The sequence below is a fragment of the Scleropages formosus genome, chromosome 2 (assembly GCF_900964775.1).
Source record: "Scleropages formosus chromosome 2, fSclFor1.1, whole genome shotgun sequence".
NCBI lineage: Eukaryota > Metazoa > Chordata > Actinopteri > Osteoglossiformes > Osteoglossidae > Scleropages > Scleropages formosus.
The window spans coordinates 17393165-17413214 of NC_041807.1; the positions used below are offsets into that span (position 1 = coordinate 17393165).

Here is a 20050-nt window from a genome sequence, read left to right on the forward strand (position 1 = left end):
TAATGCGACGAGGTTAGCATTTTCGTTTCTAATCATTCAGTGTTCCAGTTTTGTTTGTGGCTGTTTCAAAGTGAAATACTGGGTCATTTTTTTTAATTTCTGTACTGCTGCACTGTTCTGTTAATAATGCATCTTCATGTGAAAGAATCGGCAGTGTGCTGTGAATCAGTATTCTTATGTGCGTTGCATTATCATTTGATTAACCACCTTTGTCCCAATTAATTTGGATAATCACTGTTGGGTTAACATTAAATGTAAGGTCTGCCACTGTCCGGGACGTCACACCACACTTCTGACTAATTTATTACCGTTAATATGGACCATGTCAGCCATAGCCTCGAATCCCAGTATTGTTGTTGTTTCATGAGAGCAGGGATGGAACTCAGACGGTTCCTGTGCACATTGAAATTAGAAGTAGAGCATCTCTGTGGTTTGTACATATGACACTTGACATGACTCCAACCACAGGGGACTTCTGCAAGGCCTGGGAGGTCCTTCTGGACCACATCCAGTCTGCTGCCCTTAGCAAGAACAATGAGGTCTCACTGGCTGCACTCAAGAGCTTTCAGGAGATTCTGCAGATCGTCACACCCGTGAAGGACTCAGAGAGACTCGATGCCCTGGGTATGCCTGCCCTCGCGGATCCCATGTCTGCTCCTGGGCCTGGCCGCCCCTTGCCGCGGTCTGACTCGCTGGCAGAGCGACTGGCCCGCTACGATGGGATGGAACAACAGCTGAACCTGCCTCTGGGGGATGAGCTGGAGGACTCAGCCTTATGGTGGGCAGCCTGGAACACCTGGTACCGCACAGGCATAGAGAGCACTCGGCCACCTGGGCCCGCCCAGCGGCTGGCATTTGTCCCCAGCCAGCCCTTCCTTACTGCCCTGGTGCAGATCTTCCCTGCCCTTTACCAGCACATCAAGACTGGCTTCAGCATGGAGGACCTAGGGAAGCTGGGTGTCATCCTGCACGGGGCTGTGTCAGTGCCCATCAGCTCAGATGCCTCTCCCTTCATCCTGCCCTCCTATACTGAAGCTGTCCTCACAAGCTTGCAGGAAGCTGTGCTCACAGCCCTGGATGTCCTGCAAAAGGTGGGTATTGTTTTCCCCTGAATGTACGTGTCCTGGAAGGTGCAGTGTAAACAATACAGATGGACTGATATAATAGAGTTTGGGGGGGGGGGGACCCAAAACATTCAGCTCTAGAGCTATAAATTGCTGACTTCTCAGCTGTAACTTATTCTACTCATTGCCATTATTTTGTCTCTTGATACCTGATTTCCCATCTGTTCCTTAATTATTAATATCACTTACCATTAATCAGTTCAGATTTTCATGTGTTAATCTTCTAATTATTCACTTAACATGTGGCATATAATCTTTGTCTTCCACTGCTACCCTAAACTTACTTTATTAAATCTGTTTTCTGAAATTTTATTTTGTCTATATTACCCATGAAAGTCCAAAGTTTGCCTTTCCACTATAGACCTAGTAAATCTTAAAAAATTGGAACTGTAAAATAAATATTTCTCTCGCATTCATTCATTTAGCAGATGCTTTAATCAAAAGTGACGTACAACTCGGCAAAAATAAAAATGCATTTTACAAACAGATGGAGAGACATGGATGCAGACACGATTCTTGAAGTAGTTTGTCACACTTTAAAAATACATTACATGGGTAGCTGCAAACAGAATTGCTACAGAGTACAAATTTTTTTAAATGGATATCATTAGCAGTAACATGACATGAGCAGCTGTGGATACACTTGATAGGTTATACAAAAATATTTGTGTCAAATGACATAATGAACATTTATAGATTCAGAGAGAAGTGGACTTGGGATGCGTTGGTATTTTTCCCCATAAGAAATAATGTTAAGTAATTTCATTATTAGTTTTAACCTGGTTTTTGTCAAAGCAGCCTTGCATTTCTTTCAAAAAAACATTTGAAATTATCAGAAGCGCATTTTTATGAATTATCTGTACATCTCTTTTGCACCTACATAGTTAGTTTGGACTAGGGGTGCGGTGGCGCAGTGGGTTGAACCACGGTCCTGCTCTCGGGTGGGTCTGGGGTTCGAGTCCCGCTTGGGGTGCTTTGCGACGGACTGGCGTCCCATCTTGGGTGTGTCCCCTCCCCCTCCGGCCTTACGCCCTGTGTTGCCGGGTAGGCTCCGGTTCCCCGTGACCCCGTATGGGACAAGCGGCTCTGAAAATGTGTGTGTGTGTGTGTGTGTAGTTAGTTTGGGCCGGTGCAAATGTTTCTATTGATACAGTATGTACCTGTCATGATGAAAAGATTTCTCACCCTCTTATAACCAATGCAGGCCATCTGTGTGGGTCCAGAGAACATGCAGACCATGTACCCAGCCATCTTCCAGCAGCTGTTGCGGTTTGTGGAGTTCTCCTGCAAGCCCCCACAGTATGGAAAGCTGGAGACCAAACACGTTGCTAATGCTAAGTACAACCAGGTGAGCTCCCTTCTCACTCCCTCCCTCTCCTGCCACCTGAACTCTTGATTTCTCACACCAAGCCAAAGGTGATGAGTAAATAGCTTGTGTACTTTTGCAGGCATGCAGGGTTTTTCCCCATCTTCCTTGTTTGTTTCTATGTAACCATTTCCCCTCATTAGATTTATTTCCTTTACACCTATGACTTCAGATCCTGCCACTTTCAAAATGCAATCTGCTATTTCAGGTTAACGTGCATCAGTCTTGCTGTGTATTTAAGAATAAATTACTAACCACGTGACTTTGAGCGAGTGAAATCAGAATATTGTAATGCTATAATGGAAGAAGTTGATTTGAGAAGCTATGTAGAGGTCAAGCTTCTGCAGCTTCAATTTCAGGTCAAGAACTTTCTAAGTAAGAGTTTAAGGGCTCAGTGCAGCCACATATTCTGCATATGTCCTCTTTTACAGGACACAAGTTAGTAAACTGTTATGTGAAATTTCTCTTCTGTTTTCTGTACTACACAATGGATCGACCTTAGATCCAGCTGTTTGCCCCGGTGAGTTCCACATTCGCAAACCTTTGCCCGTAATCATCTCTGAATGGAAGTACTGGTTGATCAGGGTGTTCTGCAGCATCGCACCCCTTCCCATCATGAACATTACTTGCATGTTTTGATGGTCTATAAGCTCTAACCAGTGCTAGCCCTTGTACCTGCTTTTCTCTTTTACCTGCAACTTAATTTTGGTCTTACCTTTGTTGGTTACCTGTGGCTGTCCCTCATTGGCATGGTCTCTTGCACTGATGTTAATTTGGTATGTGGAACACTGAGAATGTTGTTCTCCTTGGACCCTAGGAGGCAAAGGAGAGTATGCTTGAGCCCTGTTTGACATTAGCCATCTCCATGTCTCTCTAATTTGTCCGCAGGCGGAATGGGTTGCCTTAAACTATGTCCCATTTGCGGAGAGGTCCCTGGAGGTAGTTGTGGAATTGTACCAGAAGACTGCCTGCCATAAAGCTGTTGTCAGCGAGAAGGTCCTGCAGAACATCATTAAGGTATACATTCTGAGCTTTGACAACCTAGGCCCCTTCATGCAACATGCCAGTGGAATCCAGCTTCAAAGGGACCCTTCAGAATTTATTTACATCAGTGCTCATGAAGGCTGTAAACTGCCAGACAATGTATTGCAAATACACAAAACAGTATGCCGTAACAGTCGAAACATGTCCTTGGAGATGGTTGCTGGGATAATGTTTAGGAAACGGTGACCTGTGTTTTCAGGTTGTGAATAAATGTTAACTTTTCTAACTCCCAAAACGTAGAAAAAAGTTTGGGATCTGTTTGGTCACTTCTGTTTCTCACAGTGTTCTGGTTTTGGTATTCTTCAAAGAGCTTTCATGTGACCAGTTTTAGAACTACCCTTAGTGCATGAGTTACTGCAGCAGGCGTCCATGAACTGTATAAGGTCCCTTATGATTATTGTGTCCTTTAGTTTCTTAAATTAAAATGCTGAATATCTGTTATATAATTGTTAGTTGAATGCACAGATAGCCACACACACTGAGTGCTGTGTGGAGACAGTTTAAAGTGATCCTTGATTTTGCCAGCTGCTGCAGCAATTAATTGGCTATAATCCCTACTTAACTGTTACCATTGCTTAACCTGCTAGATTGAATTACTTTTGCTTGATTGCTCGAAAGACTGGATTTAGCTGTTAGAAAAACAAACACAGGAGGCTTTCCATGAAGCTGTTGTGCTTGCTCAACAGCCACTTATGCATCAAATAGGATTAACCTTTTGCTTTATTCAGGTTGCAGAAAACAAATGTTTCAAAAGAAAAGTCAGTGTAAGGGCTGCTGAGTGTTGAGATGTTAAAGGGTTAAAGTCTCAATTGTTACAGGTCAAAAGGAATGATTTTTGCCTCTTTGAGCTTGCATTGATCGTGCTGTCCTATAATCTCCTGGCAAGTCATTAAAATTGCACAGAGGAGAATGTTTTCCCTATTTACTTCCACTGTTGTGCTGGTTTAGACTTTTTTTTTCCATTTACAACATTTTGTCTATCCCTCATTCCTGTAGACACTGAGGATTCCCTTGGGCCTAAAGTATGCCTGTCCCTCTGAGAGCACGTGGAAACTGGCCGTCTCCTCCTTACTCAAAGTGCTCTCGGTGGGCCTCCCTGTTGCACGTCAACATGCCTCCTCGGGAAAATTTGACACCATGTGGCCTGAACTGGCAAATGCTTTTGAAGACTTCCTTTTCACAAAAAGGTGTTTTTTCTATTTGACCTAATGCTGTGAATATCTATTTCTGGAATGTACCACTCTGTAAAGCTGTATTATAATCTACATTAATCAATGATACAAGCCAATAGTTGAATTGCCATTGAGGTTGGATCATGCTTCCATGTATTCAGTTCTGTCTTTTTGGCGCTTGTGTATTGCCATTCATGTTCAAAGAACATAGTGTGAAACAGTGGTTGGAAGACCAAAACTTGCTTATAGTAATTTCACTGTCATAAACCTTAACTCAGCAATTTGTCAGTGACTTGAGTTGTTGAGCTATGTTGATAGGGAATTAGTTGGTCATTAGTATTCTGAGTTCTTCAACCCCTTTTGCATGTGGTTTCTAAAGGCCGGCTGAATGGTGTAAATCACTCCGTGGCATATGCTTTGGGTAGAGGTGGAACTGGACCATACCCTTCAGTAAATGCATTTTGCAATACATGAAGCTCAGAATCGTTAAACATGTGCTTGCTTTCTTTCAATTTTCCAGCACACCTCCAGATAACCTTTCAGTTCAGGAGTTCCAAAAAAATGAAAGCATAGATGTTGAGGTAAAGCTTTCTTGAATTTTTTTATTTATTTATTTATTTATTTAACCAACCTTTTGCTGAGTATGGCCAATAATGTGTTTGAGACTGGGAGGATTGACTTACTTTTGTGAAATGGGCTTTGCAGGTGGTCCAGTTGATCAGCACAGAGATTTTGCCGTTTGCTAACTTCATCCCCAAAGAGTTTGTCGGACAGATCATGACAATGCTCAATAAAGGATCCATTCATTCCCAGTCCTCCTCATTTACAGGTGAGGAGAATCATATTAGCTCAGATCTTCCCACATATTGGTAGATTCTCCAATATTTCTATTCCATTTGCTTTCAGAATTAAAGTAACAATCTGACCATGATTCTGTAATATTTTCTATTTAATGACATTATATAACGACTTTATAATCTTTTATTTATCGGAAGTTATCTGATGGTGTATTCTGAGTGATATAATACAGATATTGGCTGAAAGGTGTTGGGCGGTAAGAGCTTGCATGTTTTAATGCCAAAGACAGCAGCATGAAACCCCAGTGAGCCAATAGTCAGTGCAGTTGCCTTGTGATTTACTCTCCAGAGGCAGAGATTGACATTCGTCTGAGGGAGCAATTCTCCAAGGCCTGCTTTGAGACCCTCCTGCAGTTCTCCTTCAACAGCAAGGCAGCCACGCCCCAGGAGGGCTACATCTCTCGCATGGCCCTCTCCGTGCTCCTGCAACGGTCCCAGGATGTCCTGCGGCGCTATGTGGAGGATGAGCGGCTTAGTGGACGCTGTCCATTGCCCAGGTGAATTGTGGTTGTGTTGCCCCATAGTAATCAGCACTTTACTGGTCAAAAACCTGTTGTTATGCAGCTTTTCATCTCAGGAACCAGCATTTTGATGGCAGTATTTAATATGCGGGGGGGCACAGTTGCACAGCAGGCTTGGCCAGGTCCTGCTCTCTGGTGGGTTTGGGGTTCAAGTCCCACTTGGGGTGCCTTGTGACAGACTGGTGTCCCATCCTGGGTGTGTTCCCTCCCCTCCAGCCTTGCGCTCACCGCGACCCCGCTCGGGACAAGCGGCTTCAGCAATTGTATACGTGTGTGTGTGTGTGTGTGTGTGTGTGTGTGTGTAATATGTTGAATGTGAACATGCCATTGTAAACCTGGGCTTGTTTTTTGTCCTCTACAGGCAACAGGTGACTGAAATCATCTTTGTCCTGAAGGCAATCAGCACTCTGATGGACTCTCTCAGGAAGACCCAGCCGGAAAATGGTGAGTTTCAAATTCATCTGCTGTTGGTATATTGATGGCTTGGTAATAAATTCATAGGTATTTGTGTACCTTATGACCCTGAGCAACTGTGCATTCTACAAGTCTTTAAGTCACAGGAGATCAGGAAGTAAATTGGTAGCAGTTAGTGCAGCAATTGGAGCTGCTGCCTCTGGAGGTCATTTGTTTGAGTCCCACCTCCTGTGCACTGCCCTTGATCAAGGTGCTTAGCCTGAATTGCTCTAGTAAAAATGACCTAGCTGTGTAAATGGGCAAATAATTATAAGTTGCTTAACGTTGTATGTCTCTTTGGAGACCGGAGATTTTGAAGACGCATCTGTTAATAAACAAATGTTAATAGCAAAGTGATGTGAGAGAGAGATGCAGGACAAAGGGATGTTATGATTCCTTGCTGATGTATGTGAACCCTGTGCCCTTTGTCTCTGTTTTCACCACCAGTGGATGGGAACACATGGGGACAAGTGATTGCCCTCTACCCCACACTGGTGGAATGCATTACATGCTCTTCATCAGAGGTCAGCTCTGCTCTCAAGGAGGCCCTGGGACCATTCAAAGACTTCATGCAGCCGCCGGTGACTAAAGTGCAGAATGGAGAGTCCTGACAGTCTCCGTCACTGCAACATCAGGGCATGGGGAGTATTAGGTTGCGTGAGTGGAGCTGTACCGGCCCATGGAGTTATTTTCCAGAAGTTAACATGAGGGTTGACTTTTCATTTAACATGAATCCACCCCACACCTTTGTAACCTTGAAGTGCTGTCAGCAGGAGCCTTTGCAACCTGAATGTCACATTGGCAGAAATCCTTGTTCGTTAGCCGAATCTGACCGGCTAGGCCTCTAAGTTACCTGCCACAGTATAACTGGAGTGTTTTTGTTTTTTTCAGAAAGAAGGGCAAATAAATGTACAGTGTGTGGTGATAGTGTTCATGGTGTAATTAAGAATAAAGTATTTCAGATTTTTTTTACATAAAATCAAGACCAACAAGGTTCTTTGCGCACTTTTTGAAAGGTTTTGCGCAAGTTCTAACTGCAACATTCCATGTCATTTTTAGCAAGCCTGAGTTGGGATGTACTTAATGTGTGTAAAATAAATCATACAGTTCTGTATAAAAATTCTCATTTATGCAAAATTCCATTGCTGAGGTGAATCATTTCAAACTTTGTTCAGATGTATGAAGTGATACCTGAAAGCAGTCTAGTGGTTAAGGACATGGTCTTTTTAACCTGAATTTTCTACTTCAACACCTGGCACCCACTCCAGATGTAGTCCCCTTGATCACGATGCTTACCCTCAATTTATATGGTAGGAATATACTGCAGTATAAATTTCAAATATTGTAAGTCTCTTTGGGAATTTATTAGGAATTAACATTTGAAACTGCTTAAATTTGAATAAAACATGGTGTGACTGCTCAACTCATGGTCAGTTCTCCAAATTGGCAGTCTCTTGCAATTTAAGGGATTTTCTTTTAATGTATTTATTTGGAGAAAAGGGCAAATAAAGTGACCTCCAAAGAATACTGTGTAGTAGTATGTAGCCCACACCTTTTGACTTGCACTGTTAGACTTGACTACCTAAAATCCTGTAGCCTTTTGAGCTTTATTAAGTGACGAGACAAAATGCTGTCAATAACAAGGTGACAAGTTGTGATGTTACGTTTTAACAAAACTGGACTCCGCTATTGAGACATTTTAACTGTGTGCCTGCAGTTACTTTGAGTGTTACACATGGCATTCAACATGTGATGCTTCGCGTGGCAAGCGACCCTAGAACTCCTTTTCCCATAATTCATGCGGATTGGGACTGCAACGTGAAGCCGCGCGCATCCGTTTCCCGCGAATTTTATTCAGAGCGAAGCGCGTGGGGTGTGGTGTCGTGTCGCCTGGAGCGGGAAACCGGCGCCGACTGCGAGCATCCAATAGCGAGAGGACAACGGTCAGTTGGGGCGTCGGCTTTCTCGCCCTTCGTGTGCTGCGAATTGTAAGGAATACACGTTTTCGTTCCAGCAACTGAGGCGATGATGGCGAGAAGAACGCGTATCGCGCCTTCGTGCGTTCACTGACTGGTAGCGGGAATGCCATGCGCCAATTTGGACATCTGATCTGCAGTGCAGACGAGGTAGTTAGGTTTGTTCGACAAAATGCCACTTAACATTGAGTGAGCCGAAGCTCAAATTTGTTCTAAAATACCGCACACGGCTTCACAATCAATGTTTCTAAACGGGAACATGACTGACAAGGATGTTTTCAGCGGTCAGTGCCGTTCCTGTCTGAAACAAGAAGCCTTTCTTCTGCGCTCACTTCTGTAGCGTCTCCACCAGGGACGGAGGTGAGTGTCGCGCTCCACACACGGCTTTGCCCACAGAGGACGAGCCTTCAGGAACCCCCGCAAAATGAAAATGTCGCTTACACGACTCAGTCAGTTGGACGACTCACGCCTGTCCGCCTGCTCATATATCACCGTTACCTACCTTTTAACTGTATTCGGTGGCTGTTAAATGTATAGTTCCTGTATGTTACAGTGCAGCGTGATTAAACTCGTAATTTGTGAGATACAGCAATGCGAAACACAGTCCATCGGTTTGCACCTTCAGGTCGACCGAGGTGGAGAGCAGCGCGTGAGGAATAAGAGGCGCAGGCGAATAAGAGGCGAGGGGGGGTGGGGCTTCTGTAGATGACGTGTGGCCGTGGGTGGGGTTTAGGGAGGGGAAAGCGGGGCTGTCCTGGGCGGGGTTTCCTGTGCTGTTTTTCCACACTCCGGCGGAGCACGTCGGCACGAGACGGCGCGAGAATTAACGATGGAGCGGGGCGCCTCGCCGAGCAGTTGGCGCCCGCTTCCCGACACGCGCGAGAAAGGCCGTGTCGGAGTCCCAGCGGAGGAGAAGGAGAAGGCAGGGCGCCGCCGTGGTACCCCGTGGCACCATGTTCTGGCTGAGGTAGTAGTTTGTGCTGTTGGTTGGGTTGTGACATTGCCCGCTATGGAGATGACTGCGCAAGCTACTGCCTTGCCGGTGCTGGTGGTCCGCTGCAGACGAAGAGCAGGAGCGCGCGGAGACTGGCTCCGGGGGTCCCTTTCCTTCCGCGCGGACGATCATGACGATGTCGCCGATGGAAATGTCACTCACGTCGCACCGCCGCAGCCCTTCGCTGCGTGCGCGACGAGCTCGAGCGACTGTTCTGAATTATTTCCGCCGCAGCACAGCGTCCTCCTTGTTGTTCGTTTTGTCAGGCGCGTGCATCACGTCGCCGCGTAATCTGATCCTCCACGGAGCGTTGACATAAAATGAGGAATGATCATGTCAAAAATGTAAATTTTTTTCTTTCTTCGTTCGTATCCTGATTGCTTTGTTTGTGTCCATTGACGGTTTATTAAGCGCCGCCATGGCCTCGGTCTTGACGGACGACTCGAGGTGCGCGCCGTGGGTGTGGGTGTGGGTGTGGGTGTGGGTGGGCGGAAGGAAGGAGCGCGCGCGAGGCCATTAATTGTGTGGATATTTGATTTGGTCCCCGGGGCCACGTGGCGCCCCCTCCCCCGCCGCGCGACACATGTAGGTCACGGCTGTGTCCCTATTAAGACGCGTTTTGCGGGAAGGTAATTTTGTTTTCTGCTAAGTGGCTGACGTTTAATTTTAAAATAGCCTGCTAATTTGTCAGGTCCTGCACATAGTTCCAGCTGCCCTCTCCAGTGAATTCACACACACAGCAGAACCGTGCGTTCTTCTCCCAGTGGCTTCGATCCAGGTTCTCGGGACACTTTTCAGGAAGAGCTGTGATGCAAGTGGTGTCACTGATTTCGGTCCTATAGGGTGCAGTTGATGGAGAATAAGTCCGTGCCACGGCAGGAGGGTCATTTGAGACGAACGGGCCAGGACTCCTTGTACGTACATAGTATATTTTAGTGTGTTTAGACTGAGAAGTGTAAATCTTAGTTCAAGATAAATGCTGCATGCCATTGAGAAGTAATTTCTTGCAGTGCTGGATTTAATTCAGGTAATTGATCTCTGCCTTTTGACAGAGGCCGGATCTTGACGAGACTCCAGGTGCGACTTGTTCCTTCTCCCATTTTCCAAGGTTAATACCAGCTTTACAGTTCTGTGCTTATGAGGCTTAAGAAATTCTTGAGTTCTGCCCATACTTGTGTGGAACGTGTCTTTGGACGGATAGTAAACACTGAATAAATGATGTGGGAAGTTTCTCACAATATTAAACACCCTTTTGAAGAAGGAATTGTGCTTCGAACCTGTGTTATTTCTCATATGTTTCTGCTGTTTGTGAATCGCTCCTACAGGGACCGCTGCATCTTTACAGGCGTCGGTCCACGATGGCACAGTTCAGAGAAGATTTGCTGCTGCGACTGCGCTCAGGACTCAGTGTTGGCTTCTGTTTTTTTTTTTGGATGAATTTAATATTTTCGTGGTGGGAAGAGACTTTGCTTTTGAGACGGATAAGCCTCGCCGCAGGCGACGCGACATTTCTTTCATGTGTCGTCGTTCATGTAGCTGGTGTTAATTTGGCAGTGGAACAGCTCCAATGGAAAGATACTCATCGACTGTAGGGGTTCGTAAATCAGCTGTTGTATAAAATTCTTTTACCTTGGGGGGAATACATTTTCCCACCGAGTAAATGAGATCTATTAGTCACCTGTTGTAGTTTTTTTTTTTTTTTTTTTTTTTTTGTTTTTTTTTTGTGCTGCCGCCAGGGCTTGCGTGTAGGAGTATGCTTTTGGAATGCTGCACGATTGCCTGACTTGTTTCCTGTGTTCGGTGTAACACCTGTGATAAGGGGATGGAATGGATTGCTGCTATTCCCGGTGATTACTTTTGGTTCTCCTCAGCTGTTTAAATTGCCTTGCTGACGGAAGCCGCCTGGGTCGTGATGCACAAGGCTGCCTTTGAGCCTCAGGTCCGTGAGACCAGCCACGAACGCGCAGAAAAGACGTCGCTCCGGAGGAAAGCTCATTGTCATTCTGAAGTTCCGCACATCCTTTCTCTAGGGTCAGCGTTGCAAATGAACTGCTGCTGAGATGTGTTTGGCTACATTCCAGATTGTGAAATTTTCATATAGATGGCTGATTGTCACCTCCAGTTCCACCTTTCAAACCCTGTCCTTTTACCTCTATCGGCACGGAAAGAGTTGAGCAGATGACACGAACGCTCGCAAGGTTTGCTCGGCTCTCAACTGGCAACAGCTTTATTCCTTGATCGTGCAGGTAATGGCAAACAATTTGTAGAAAATAACATTTCATATAGTGTCATGCTGTGTAAGCACCAAATGAATATGCTAATATGTCCTTAGGCTTTTTTTTTAAAACTAAATTCTTGTTTACTTAATTTCTTTCCCCTTAAGTATGTCATGCAGAGCTTCTGAAAGAGTTGACATTTTAAGAAAAACTCCCAACTTCTCTAACAGTCATGCGTACGATGCAGTCCGATGTTCTTGTTCAATTACCCATGGGTTTGTAGAAATCTTTATTAAAAAAAAAAAAAAAAAAAATTAAAAGCTGCACGTCCTCAAAGGGAATTTTGTTCACTTGCTTTTCTGTACATCTTTTGCTCATCAGTGTTTGGTTCTCTTAACACTAATGCTCACAGTTTGGCTTGACAGAGAAGTGAACACAGTGTGGGGGCTTGCAGGTCCTCCAGTTTGATCACTCCTCCAGCTAGTGCTTGGCAACCTTGAGCTGAACACACACACCACGGAGTGTGGTTGAAGCTGGCTTGCCAGTGCCCTGTGATCTGGCCCACACGCATGAACAGACGCATCTCCTAGCCAGACCGTGGCTGGCGTTGGGTCCTGACCAGATGGCTCCCTAGCTCTGCTGCAGCAGCACTTTTCCATGCTCTCTTTTGTCCTCCAAGTACTGCTAACACACACACTGATCCTCCTTGTTCTTGCACCAAGTCATGTCACAACATGGTGACAGGAGATGGTCAGCAGCTTGACCTTCTTGGTCAGTGTTTAAATGTCATTGACTCATGTCGCTGACAGTTCTGTGTAACCTACAATGTTTGTCCAACAGGAAGCACCTAGCAATGATCTGCCGTTTTCTTGTTGTACAAGGGTAAGTACTTACGGGAGGGACTTGAACCAGGAGCAAAGACATCTGCAGACACAATGGTGTGAGTGGAACGCAGGTAATATTTGACTGTGTGACAGTGCACTTATAAAGTTCACTGCCATGGTGTGGAGGTGATGTTCACGTGTGGTAGAAAAAGTGTTCATGAAAGGGTCAACATGAGAAATTCAAGTGGTATTGATTTCCCAGTGGACACAGCTAGTGCATGGGCTGTAGAAAATCGCTACATGCAAACCTAAGAGGGCTCAGTTGTTCCCCATCAATGTCTTTACAGAAAGGCCCTGCCCAGCGAACGTCTTGGAATACGAATTCACTTTCATCTCAAGGTCACATTAACCTTAACCAACCCCCCCATGGCTATCTTAGGCAGTGACTACAGGAGCACAAAGCTTTGGATAACACTTAACTACACTATGTAGTATTGGTGTTACACACTTTGTTCCTAACATGTTATAGGTGCACATGATGTCATAACCATCCTTTTGAGCTTGTCCTTCATGCACTAGTATTCTTCAAGCTTTCTGGAATCCACCTGGCCTCTGACTCCAGAGCTAATTGACCGCACTAATTTGCAGTGACTGCATTCATTCGTAAGCCTTGCATGTTCACATGACACGCAGTGGTGCTCACAAATACAATTAAAGGACTTCATAATGAACTCAGGCTTTGAAGGAATGTTTGTATTTTTGGAAAAAGAAAAATACTGTAGGTGCACACTTCCAAGTTTTCATTGCACTTAAAATTATCCAAAACACTAAAAATGCCATTTGACTTCATAGGTTTCCTTTTGGTTACAAAATTTACATTTCACATTCACATAGAACTGACATTAACATCTGTCCAAAAATCATCTTCAGTATTCAAACATCTTTACAATTTTTTTTTTGTTTACATTTCTTTATTTAATACATATAATACACTGAAAAGATGAGGGGGAAGCCTCATTTCACGAGTCCTTCAAGAAAATGTGAGACTGGGGGTGGTTTGAAAGGGAGGTTTACAGGTTAACTTGACATGGGGCCAGGACACTGGGATGGCGATGTGCTCATCACCTGCTTCCTGTGCTCCTGCTGTTTACAGCCTCCCACACTTGGAGCACAAAGATGATCCACATCTTAGAGGAAAATGCTACAAATCAGCCATCAAGGCAGCAGACATAGTACGCTCAAAAAACTTAATGCTGCACTTAAAGGGACCACCTCAGCTCTGGGGCTTCTGGAGGCAACGAGCCAAAGCAAGTGTCAAAAGCCACAGATGATATCCATACGCTACCGCCACATGCTATCATTACAACAAAAGTAACCACCCTGAGTCTTTCTCAAAGACAAGGAAGCCCAGATGTTTTCAGCTAGACCAGCAGGGAGACTTCATGGAGCAGTTAATTGTGTCAAAAACAGATATTTAGTCAGGTTGTTTTGACAATTGACACTTAAAGATCAGGAGCACTACTGTAACTTGAATGAAGGGAAGTGAAGCATATAACCTTTGTGCAGTCGCTCATTTGCAAATCTGACGTACCGTTACGCCCTTGACGATGCTACATTTGGCTCCATGGCTTCATTTATTCAACTTGTAAAAGGTTAAAGTTCGAATATAGTGCAGTGTCTTTAAAAAGGTGCATTTTTTCCAGTGTTCAAAATTCGTTTCGTTATGCATTTTCATTTTTGAGCAATTGCGGACATCCGCGCAACAAATCGGTTAGAATTTTTGTGCCCAAGGCTGCAGCGTATAAAAAGGTAATTAAAATAAAAGTGGCAGTCTGAGGCTTGTAGAATACACCATGTAGATCTTTTCGGTCAGGCCACAAGCACACTGCAGTGAGGCCAGTTTGTAGTGATGTTCTTTACTCTTAAATCAGTAGAGTGCTGCACACAGGTCCATTGATACTAAGATGATAAATTATCTCTTAAGAAGCACTGCTTGGGGATTCAATATTCGCAAAGAACAGCATACTGGATGACTGCAACACACCTGTTGTAGCACATAAACAAGAATGATTGTTCAACACAATTATGCATTTCCACTAGCCGGGGGGGAGTGGGGGGGTACAGGTTCAATTGCTCACAACTTGCTGATTCGATTTTTCCATGTTTCTAGATCTTTAAATTAAATAGGCTTATTTTTCAACCAGGATCCCACTGAACAGTGCTGGGGAAACAGCAGACAATCCTGCCTTTCGAGTTTAAGCAAGACCACTCCTCCTCTACAGTAGTAAGCATTGCTCCCAGCAGGGTGTACAGTGCCACCGTATAATTCTGGACTGGAATAAAAAAATAAAAAAAACTATGTGAGGTAGATGGGAGCTGGAGAATTCAGCAATGTGACATTTAACTGTGGCAAACATTGTAACTGTTTCGCTACCATCCGTTCCGATTTTAAAATAAAGCGCTAAAGAGTTTGATCTCAGACTCTCAACAGAAACTTGGGGCAACTTTTTATTTTCTATGTGTGCCACAGTTCCACAAAGTACCGCCGCTAGCAATGTTCCTGAAGACTAATTTGAAGAAAAGGAAGACTAGCTGAATAAGGTAACAGCACATTGCATTTAGAGATCTGACTTGTTCTAAAATGAGCTGAAAATGTGAAGTAATGAGCAAACAGAAAAAGCTGTAGTGCTGCAATGTTCGTTACCTCGTTCCAGCTATTCGGTGCAAACTTCTCCCCTCACGCTGTATGAAACGCTTACCCCCGGGACCCTTGACAGTCTGTGGTTGAACAGATCTGATGGCGTTACTTAGGCTTCAGACTGGAACATTTATTCGTTTGATCGTCGCTGCCAGAGACAGCATGACAACGCAGCTGATCGGAAAAGAAACGGTATGTATACCTCTGATTTGTCTAGTCATGACAATTGTCAGAAAATAATCTTTTGCCAAACCAGGACAGATAAAGCATTCACAGCTAATTGTGTTTCTTGGTGGCATTTTTGCATAACACATTTACATCTTACAAAATAAATAACACACTGATTGTATCAGCAATTATAAAACATAAAAGTAAAAAATAAGCCATTGCACCTTAAGACAGATTGCCAAACCCAACAATTTTCCTCACCCTGATACACAAAATGAAACACAGCACCTTAAGAACATTCCCACTTTTAAAATGAAAATGAACTTTAGGTATTCTCCAGTAACCGTGGAATGAACAGCTAATTATAATGAGATCTTATTATTTATAAGCAGTGCCTTCCTAAGACTCCACCCTTAGTACCCATGGTCCCTCTGCAGCAGTAGTGGGAGGTCAAAGCCCTGACTGCTGCTGGACTATTTACACACTCCACAGTCACATGGAGGGGATACCGTGGAACTCCTGAGATCTTCCTTTAGCAAGTGCAGTGCATCATAATGCAGTTCTGACAATGAGAAGAGGGTCTTCGCCCTAGGGACAACAGTGGGGTTTGGTTTTTCTGATTTAGTACGATTATCACTTACTGTACAGCACTGAGGTGTACAAAGGGGAAGGTCAGTTTCAGTAGGACGGCGGTGGATGCATCTCCCCTCTTGCCTAAGGCTGCCGATTCCCGTACAAGAGGGGGATGATGTAGACAGATATGTCGTCTCCGGACCCCAGTCTATCATTGGAGATTCGCCAGCCCCTATCCTTCAGTACCCCTCTGGCCCTCATCACCAGGTCCTGGGCTGCCATGGTGTACCTGAGAAACGGATGAAGAGTACACTGAGATGGAAAAGTTGTGGAAGTCCTGAAAATCACAGCTAGACCAGTCCTGGGAGGTCTTAATGTGGGAAAGAAGAAACAATAAAGGATAAAGGCTCAAATCTGGGGTCAGCAGCAGTCAATAGATCAAATGAGTCCTGTGTTTAGGGAACTACTTAAAATGCATCTTGTAAAAGCAGCAAGGCTGCCGCACTCTCGGACCGACGCTACCGATGTGTGGACTAGATGGCAGCAGGCCTGCTGAAGGAAAGAGTGCTGACACTGCGGTAAGCACTGAATTTTTCACCCCAACTCTGGATTTTGTAAACTCTAACCGATCCCTTTTGTTGAGCTGTGGTAGACCTGTGGTTTAGACTCGTAAATGCTAAAGGGTTTAAAATTGCTGGATATAGCGTACAAGTGGAAACTCTATGCCAGTGAAATTCACTGCAGGGCTTCAGTAGATAAAACAGGACTCGCTCTTCGAATTACTGCAAGGTGAACATGAGTTCAGAGCAGAGCAGGCCCTCCACTAACGGTCTTGAGCACACCGTCTTGTAGGAGCACACGTGCCTGTGTTGGTCGTCTGGGTCACAGTTGGCCAGGAAGCTGGTGACCGCCTCCGCCACTTCCTCATTGGAGAGCACGTCCCACAAGCCATCTGTGCCCAGCACCAGGACATCGTCAGCTCCGTGCTCGTACTGCGTCAATGGGTACACTTTTACCTGGGGGTGCGGGGGAAGAAGGGAGGCATTCGGAGATGTTATGTTTTGTTTGTTTGCTTAGCAGATATTTCAGGAAGATGAAATTCTGGAATTTTATGCGACAAATTAATACTTTACAACTTGGTCAACTTTAGAATGAACACAAGTGTACATGTGATTTGGAAATTCTTTAGTCTCAAGTGCAGTTGCATAACCTTTAGACCACTAGCTGTGGACCACAGTTCCAGCACAGGGCTTCTGACGGGCAGCCTTGCAGCTGCGGCTCCTGAACGAAAGTGCACTCATATTTACTCAGCATTTCACCATGGCCCCAGATCCAAAACGCCATTTTACAACAGAGGGCTCACTTTCCCTAGACTAGATTGCTTTGTATTTTCACCAAATAACTGTGGTGAAAGGGAACATCTGGGCATATGGCCATCAGTGAAATCGCCATGTAATATAGTGTCCTCTTTTTCACCGCTCACTGCTCTGGCTTTTCACTAAGAAACCATTTCTTGGGCCAAAATGAGCGATTTCCAGAAACAACACTGCAACCCAACATATTCCCAGTGTTCTTTTGTGAGAGAGGAGCATATGTAGGATCACCGAGGGTTCACACCTTATTTCACGCTGCTTTAAAAATCTCGCCTCTCAAATGCTCAACCCAAGCATGTCTTTCATCTCCCCTCTGTACTGCCAGTCTCCTTGTCTTAATGCATTGCTTGAGAGATGTGGAGACCACACCTGGCCCACCTCCATTCCCTCCCGCGCAATGGTGTTTGTGTGTGAGTAATAGCCCTGGCTAGCACTAGGTTTGCTTTCCAATATTGTTTGCTCCCTGGAGGCCAGCATTTTAAGCATATCATCTCCCTACAACTGACAGCTTCCACTCTGCATGGACAGCTGGCTCTCTATGTGACTCCAAGACTGTGAAAATGATCTACATTCTAGTTAATGTGTCCTGCGCCTGCTCGGCGACACATGGGTGATCATAATGCTTTTCAGTAGAGGGAAGAGGGAAATGTGTATGATGTTGTCCAAAACCTTGTCATGTCAAGGAGAGCACGAGTCCCAGCATTTAGCATATTTACATTCATAACTCCAGGTCCTCCTCTGGCCCTGTGCAGTTAAAAAGCAAAGAACATCACATAGATGCACAGCCCAGAGGAACCAGCCACCACACAGGTCCCCTGAAGTACTTTTTATCGCCTGGTTATACAGGCTTCACAAACAGATATTGATATCATCTCATGAGAAGAGCTCCTGAAGCAAGAAGAAAATGATTCAAACTGAAGCAGGAAAGACCATGTGCTCCACACCAACTGTACTGAAACATCAGTGGGAAAAAGACGGAGGAACACTGATCATAAAGCAAACGCTACCTCATGCTGAGGACTGTGTGGTACTGGAGACCAGTACATTCCTGGAAATGGTTCTACTTTTCTGGCATGAAGAAAGTTTTTATCACCATGAGTTCAACATCAAAAAGTGAAGGGCAGAGTGTCCATTTCTTCCACTTGCCTTGATGAAAAGTCATTCTTTGCCTCCAAGCTCCTGACTTCCACACTGTCTGCATTTTTTTGCACTGGCTCTAAGCTTTTATCATCAGGGAATCAACTCATTCTGCATTCACTCTGGTAGAGCCTAACCCAACAATGACCCTGCACTACCCATAGGACTGAGCAGTGCGAGTTCAACCTCTTTCTCTGACGAATGCATAGTGAACAGTCTGAGACCTGCTAAGGATTAAGACAAGATTAGTTTACACATCAGACATAATACACCTTGGTATCACATTTTTATGGTTGCAGGCTGTACAAGCTGGACCCTGTCCTTGCAATTTGCAGTCAATTGTAATTAACTGCAATTTAATCTGTGAAAAGTGGTCTTGTCTCAAGACCGTCCAGACTTAACTGGATTCACTACTGAAGAACAATTAAGTTCTTTATCCCCATTCCTTTGTGCTGTGCTCCACCACATTTTATAAATTATTTATAAATCACAGAAATCCTTTTGTATCTAAAGATATGATTACAACAGCCTGTGTCGTGATTACTGTTCTTTTAACCGAACTTCAGATCTTTGTATCACAACTCGTACAACTACCCCAACAAGCCTGATCATGTGGCAAAGTTCAAACTGCCAAAACCGAAAACTTTGGCCTGAAATCATGTATGTACATGTTAAAACTATTTTTTGAGGAGGCATTAATAATATAGATTTGAGAAATATCACAAATGCTCACTGCACTGTGCCCTTCTGCTGTAGTACTGTTTCAGTCTCTGATCCCAACACTGAAAAAAGAGGAATGATAGGAAATGTGTTACCTCTGGGCAACAAGACAGGAAAGGCTTTATGTAGATGTTGGAGTCGTGCACCTTGAGCTCGTGGTCTCCAAGGCCTCGTGTGACACCAATGGTAGCCATTACACGTGCCTGTGGCAAAGAAAAGGCATAAAAAAAATGCCTTGTCCAATCACGCAGCTTTGCTTTGTTCTCCTTTCTTAAATATATTATCAGAGCTCCTCTTGGAATTCGTGCTAGTTTGGTGGGTCTTTTCATCCCTCTGGATCTGAACTCCAAAGGTCAACGGCTGAACTTATGTTGCCCTATCACAAATGATTCAATATACAGGTGGTCTCCGATTTCCGATGGTTTGATTTACGATTTATTCAACTTTACGATGGTGAGCTGCTGATAGACATTCAGTAGAAACTGTACTTTGAATTTTGAATTCCCCCCCCGGGCAAGCGATATGCGGTGCGATACTCTCTCGCGATGCTGGGCAGCAGTAGCGATCCGCATCTCCCAGTCTGTCACGCAGAGGTGTGTGTTAGGTGTAAAAGCATTTTCGAATTACGATATTTTTGACTTCTGATGGGTTTCGCGAAACGTAACCCCATCGTAAACCGGGGACCACCTGTATACACGTTATTTGGGTACATGAATTAACAACTTCATACAACTCATTGGCTCCATCTCTTGTGTTCTGGGATACAAGAGGAAAATTTTTTTCTGCCTCACAGTTGCACAAATTCCTTCACAACCTCTATCTTCCCATCGGAGA

The 20050-nt window shown here is 44.6% G+C and overlaps 2 protein-coding genes across 5 annotated transcripts in view; one reads left to right on the top strand and one right to left on the bottom strand.

Moving 5' to 3' along the window:
• Positions 1–8051, top strand: part of LOC108931610 (protein MON2 homolog) — a 30576-nt gene extending 22525 nt beyond the window's left edge. For 2 of the 4 annotated variants that reach the window (XM_029249311.1, XM_018747496.2), the window contains 10 exons: positions 469–1091; positions 2329–2472; positions 2993–3010; positions 3379–3507; positions 4531–4721; positions 5227–5287; positions 5412–5535; positions 5853–6060; positions 6446–6528; positions 6985–8051. In XM_029249311.1, the coding sequence (XP_029105144.1) occupies positions 469–1091; positions 2329–2472; positions 2993–3010; positions 3379–3507; positions 4531–4721; positions 5227–5287; positions 5412–5535; positions 5853–6060; positions 6446–6528; positions 6985–7148 (1745 nt within the window). In that variant the 3' untranslated portion in view covers positions 7149–8051. The remainder of the gene's footprint in view (positions 1–468; positions 1092–2328; positions 2473–2992; positions 3011–3378; positions 3508–4530; positions 4722–5226; positions 5288–5411; positions 5536–5852; positions 6061–6445; positions 6529–6984) is intronic. The other 2 variants (XM_029249320.1, XM_029249323.1) reach the window with 1 other exon arrangement.
• Positions 8052–13285: 5234 nt separating this feature from the next.
• The window catches only part of ppm1h (protein phosphatase, Mg2+/Mn2+ dependent, 1H), a 31855-nt gene continuing 25090 nt past the window's right edge, over positions 13286–20050 (bottom strand). Inside the window, exons 8-10 of the mRNA XM_018747164.2 lie at positions 19312–19419; positions 16851–17002; positions 13286–16275 (exon numbers count right to left, since the gene is read on the bottom strand). Coding sequence (XP_018602680.2) covers positions 16128–16275; positions 16851–17002; positions 19312–19419 — 408 coding nt within the window. The 3' untranslated portion in view covers positions 13286–16127. The remainder of the gene's footprint in view (positions 16276–16850; positions 17003–19311; positions 19420–20050) is intronic.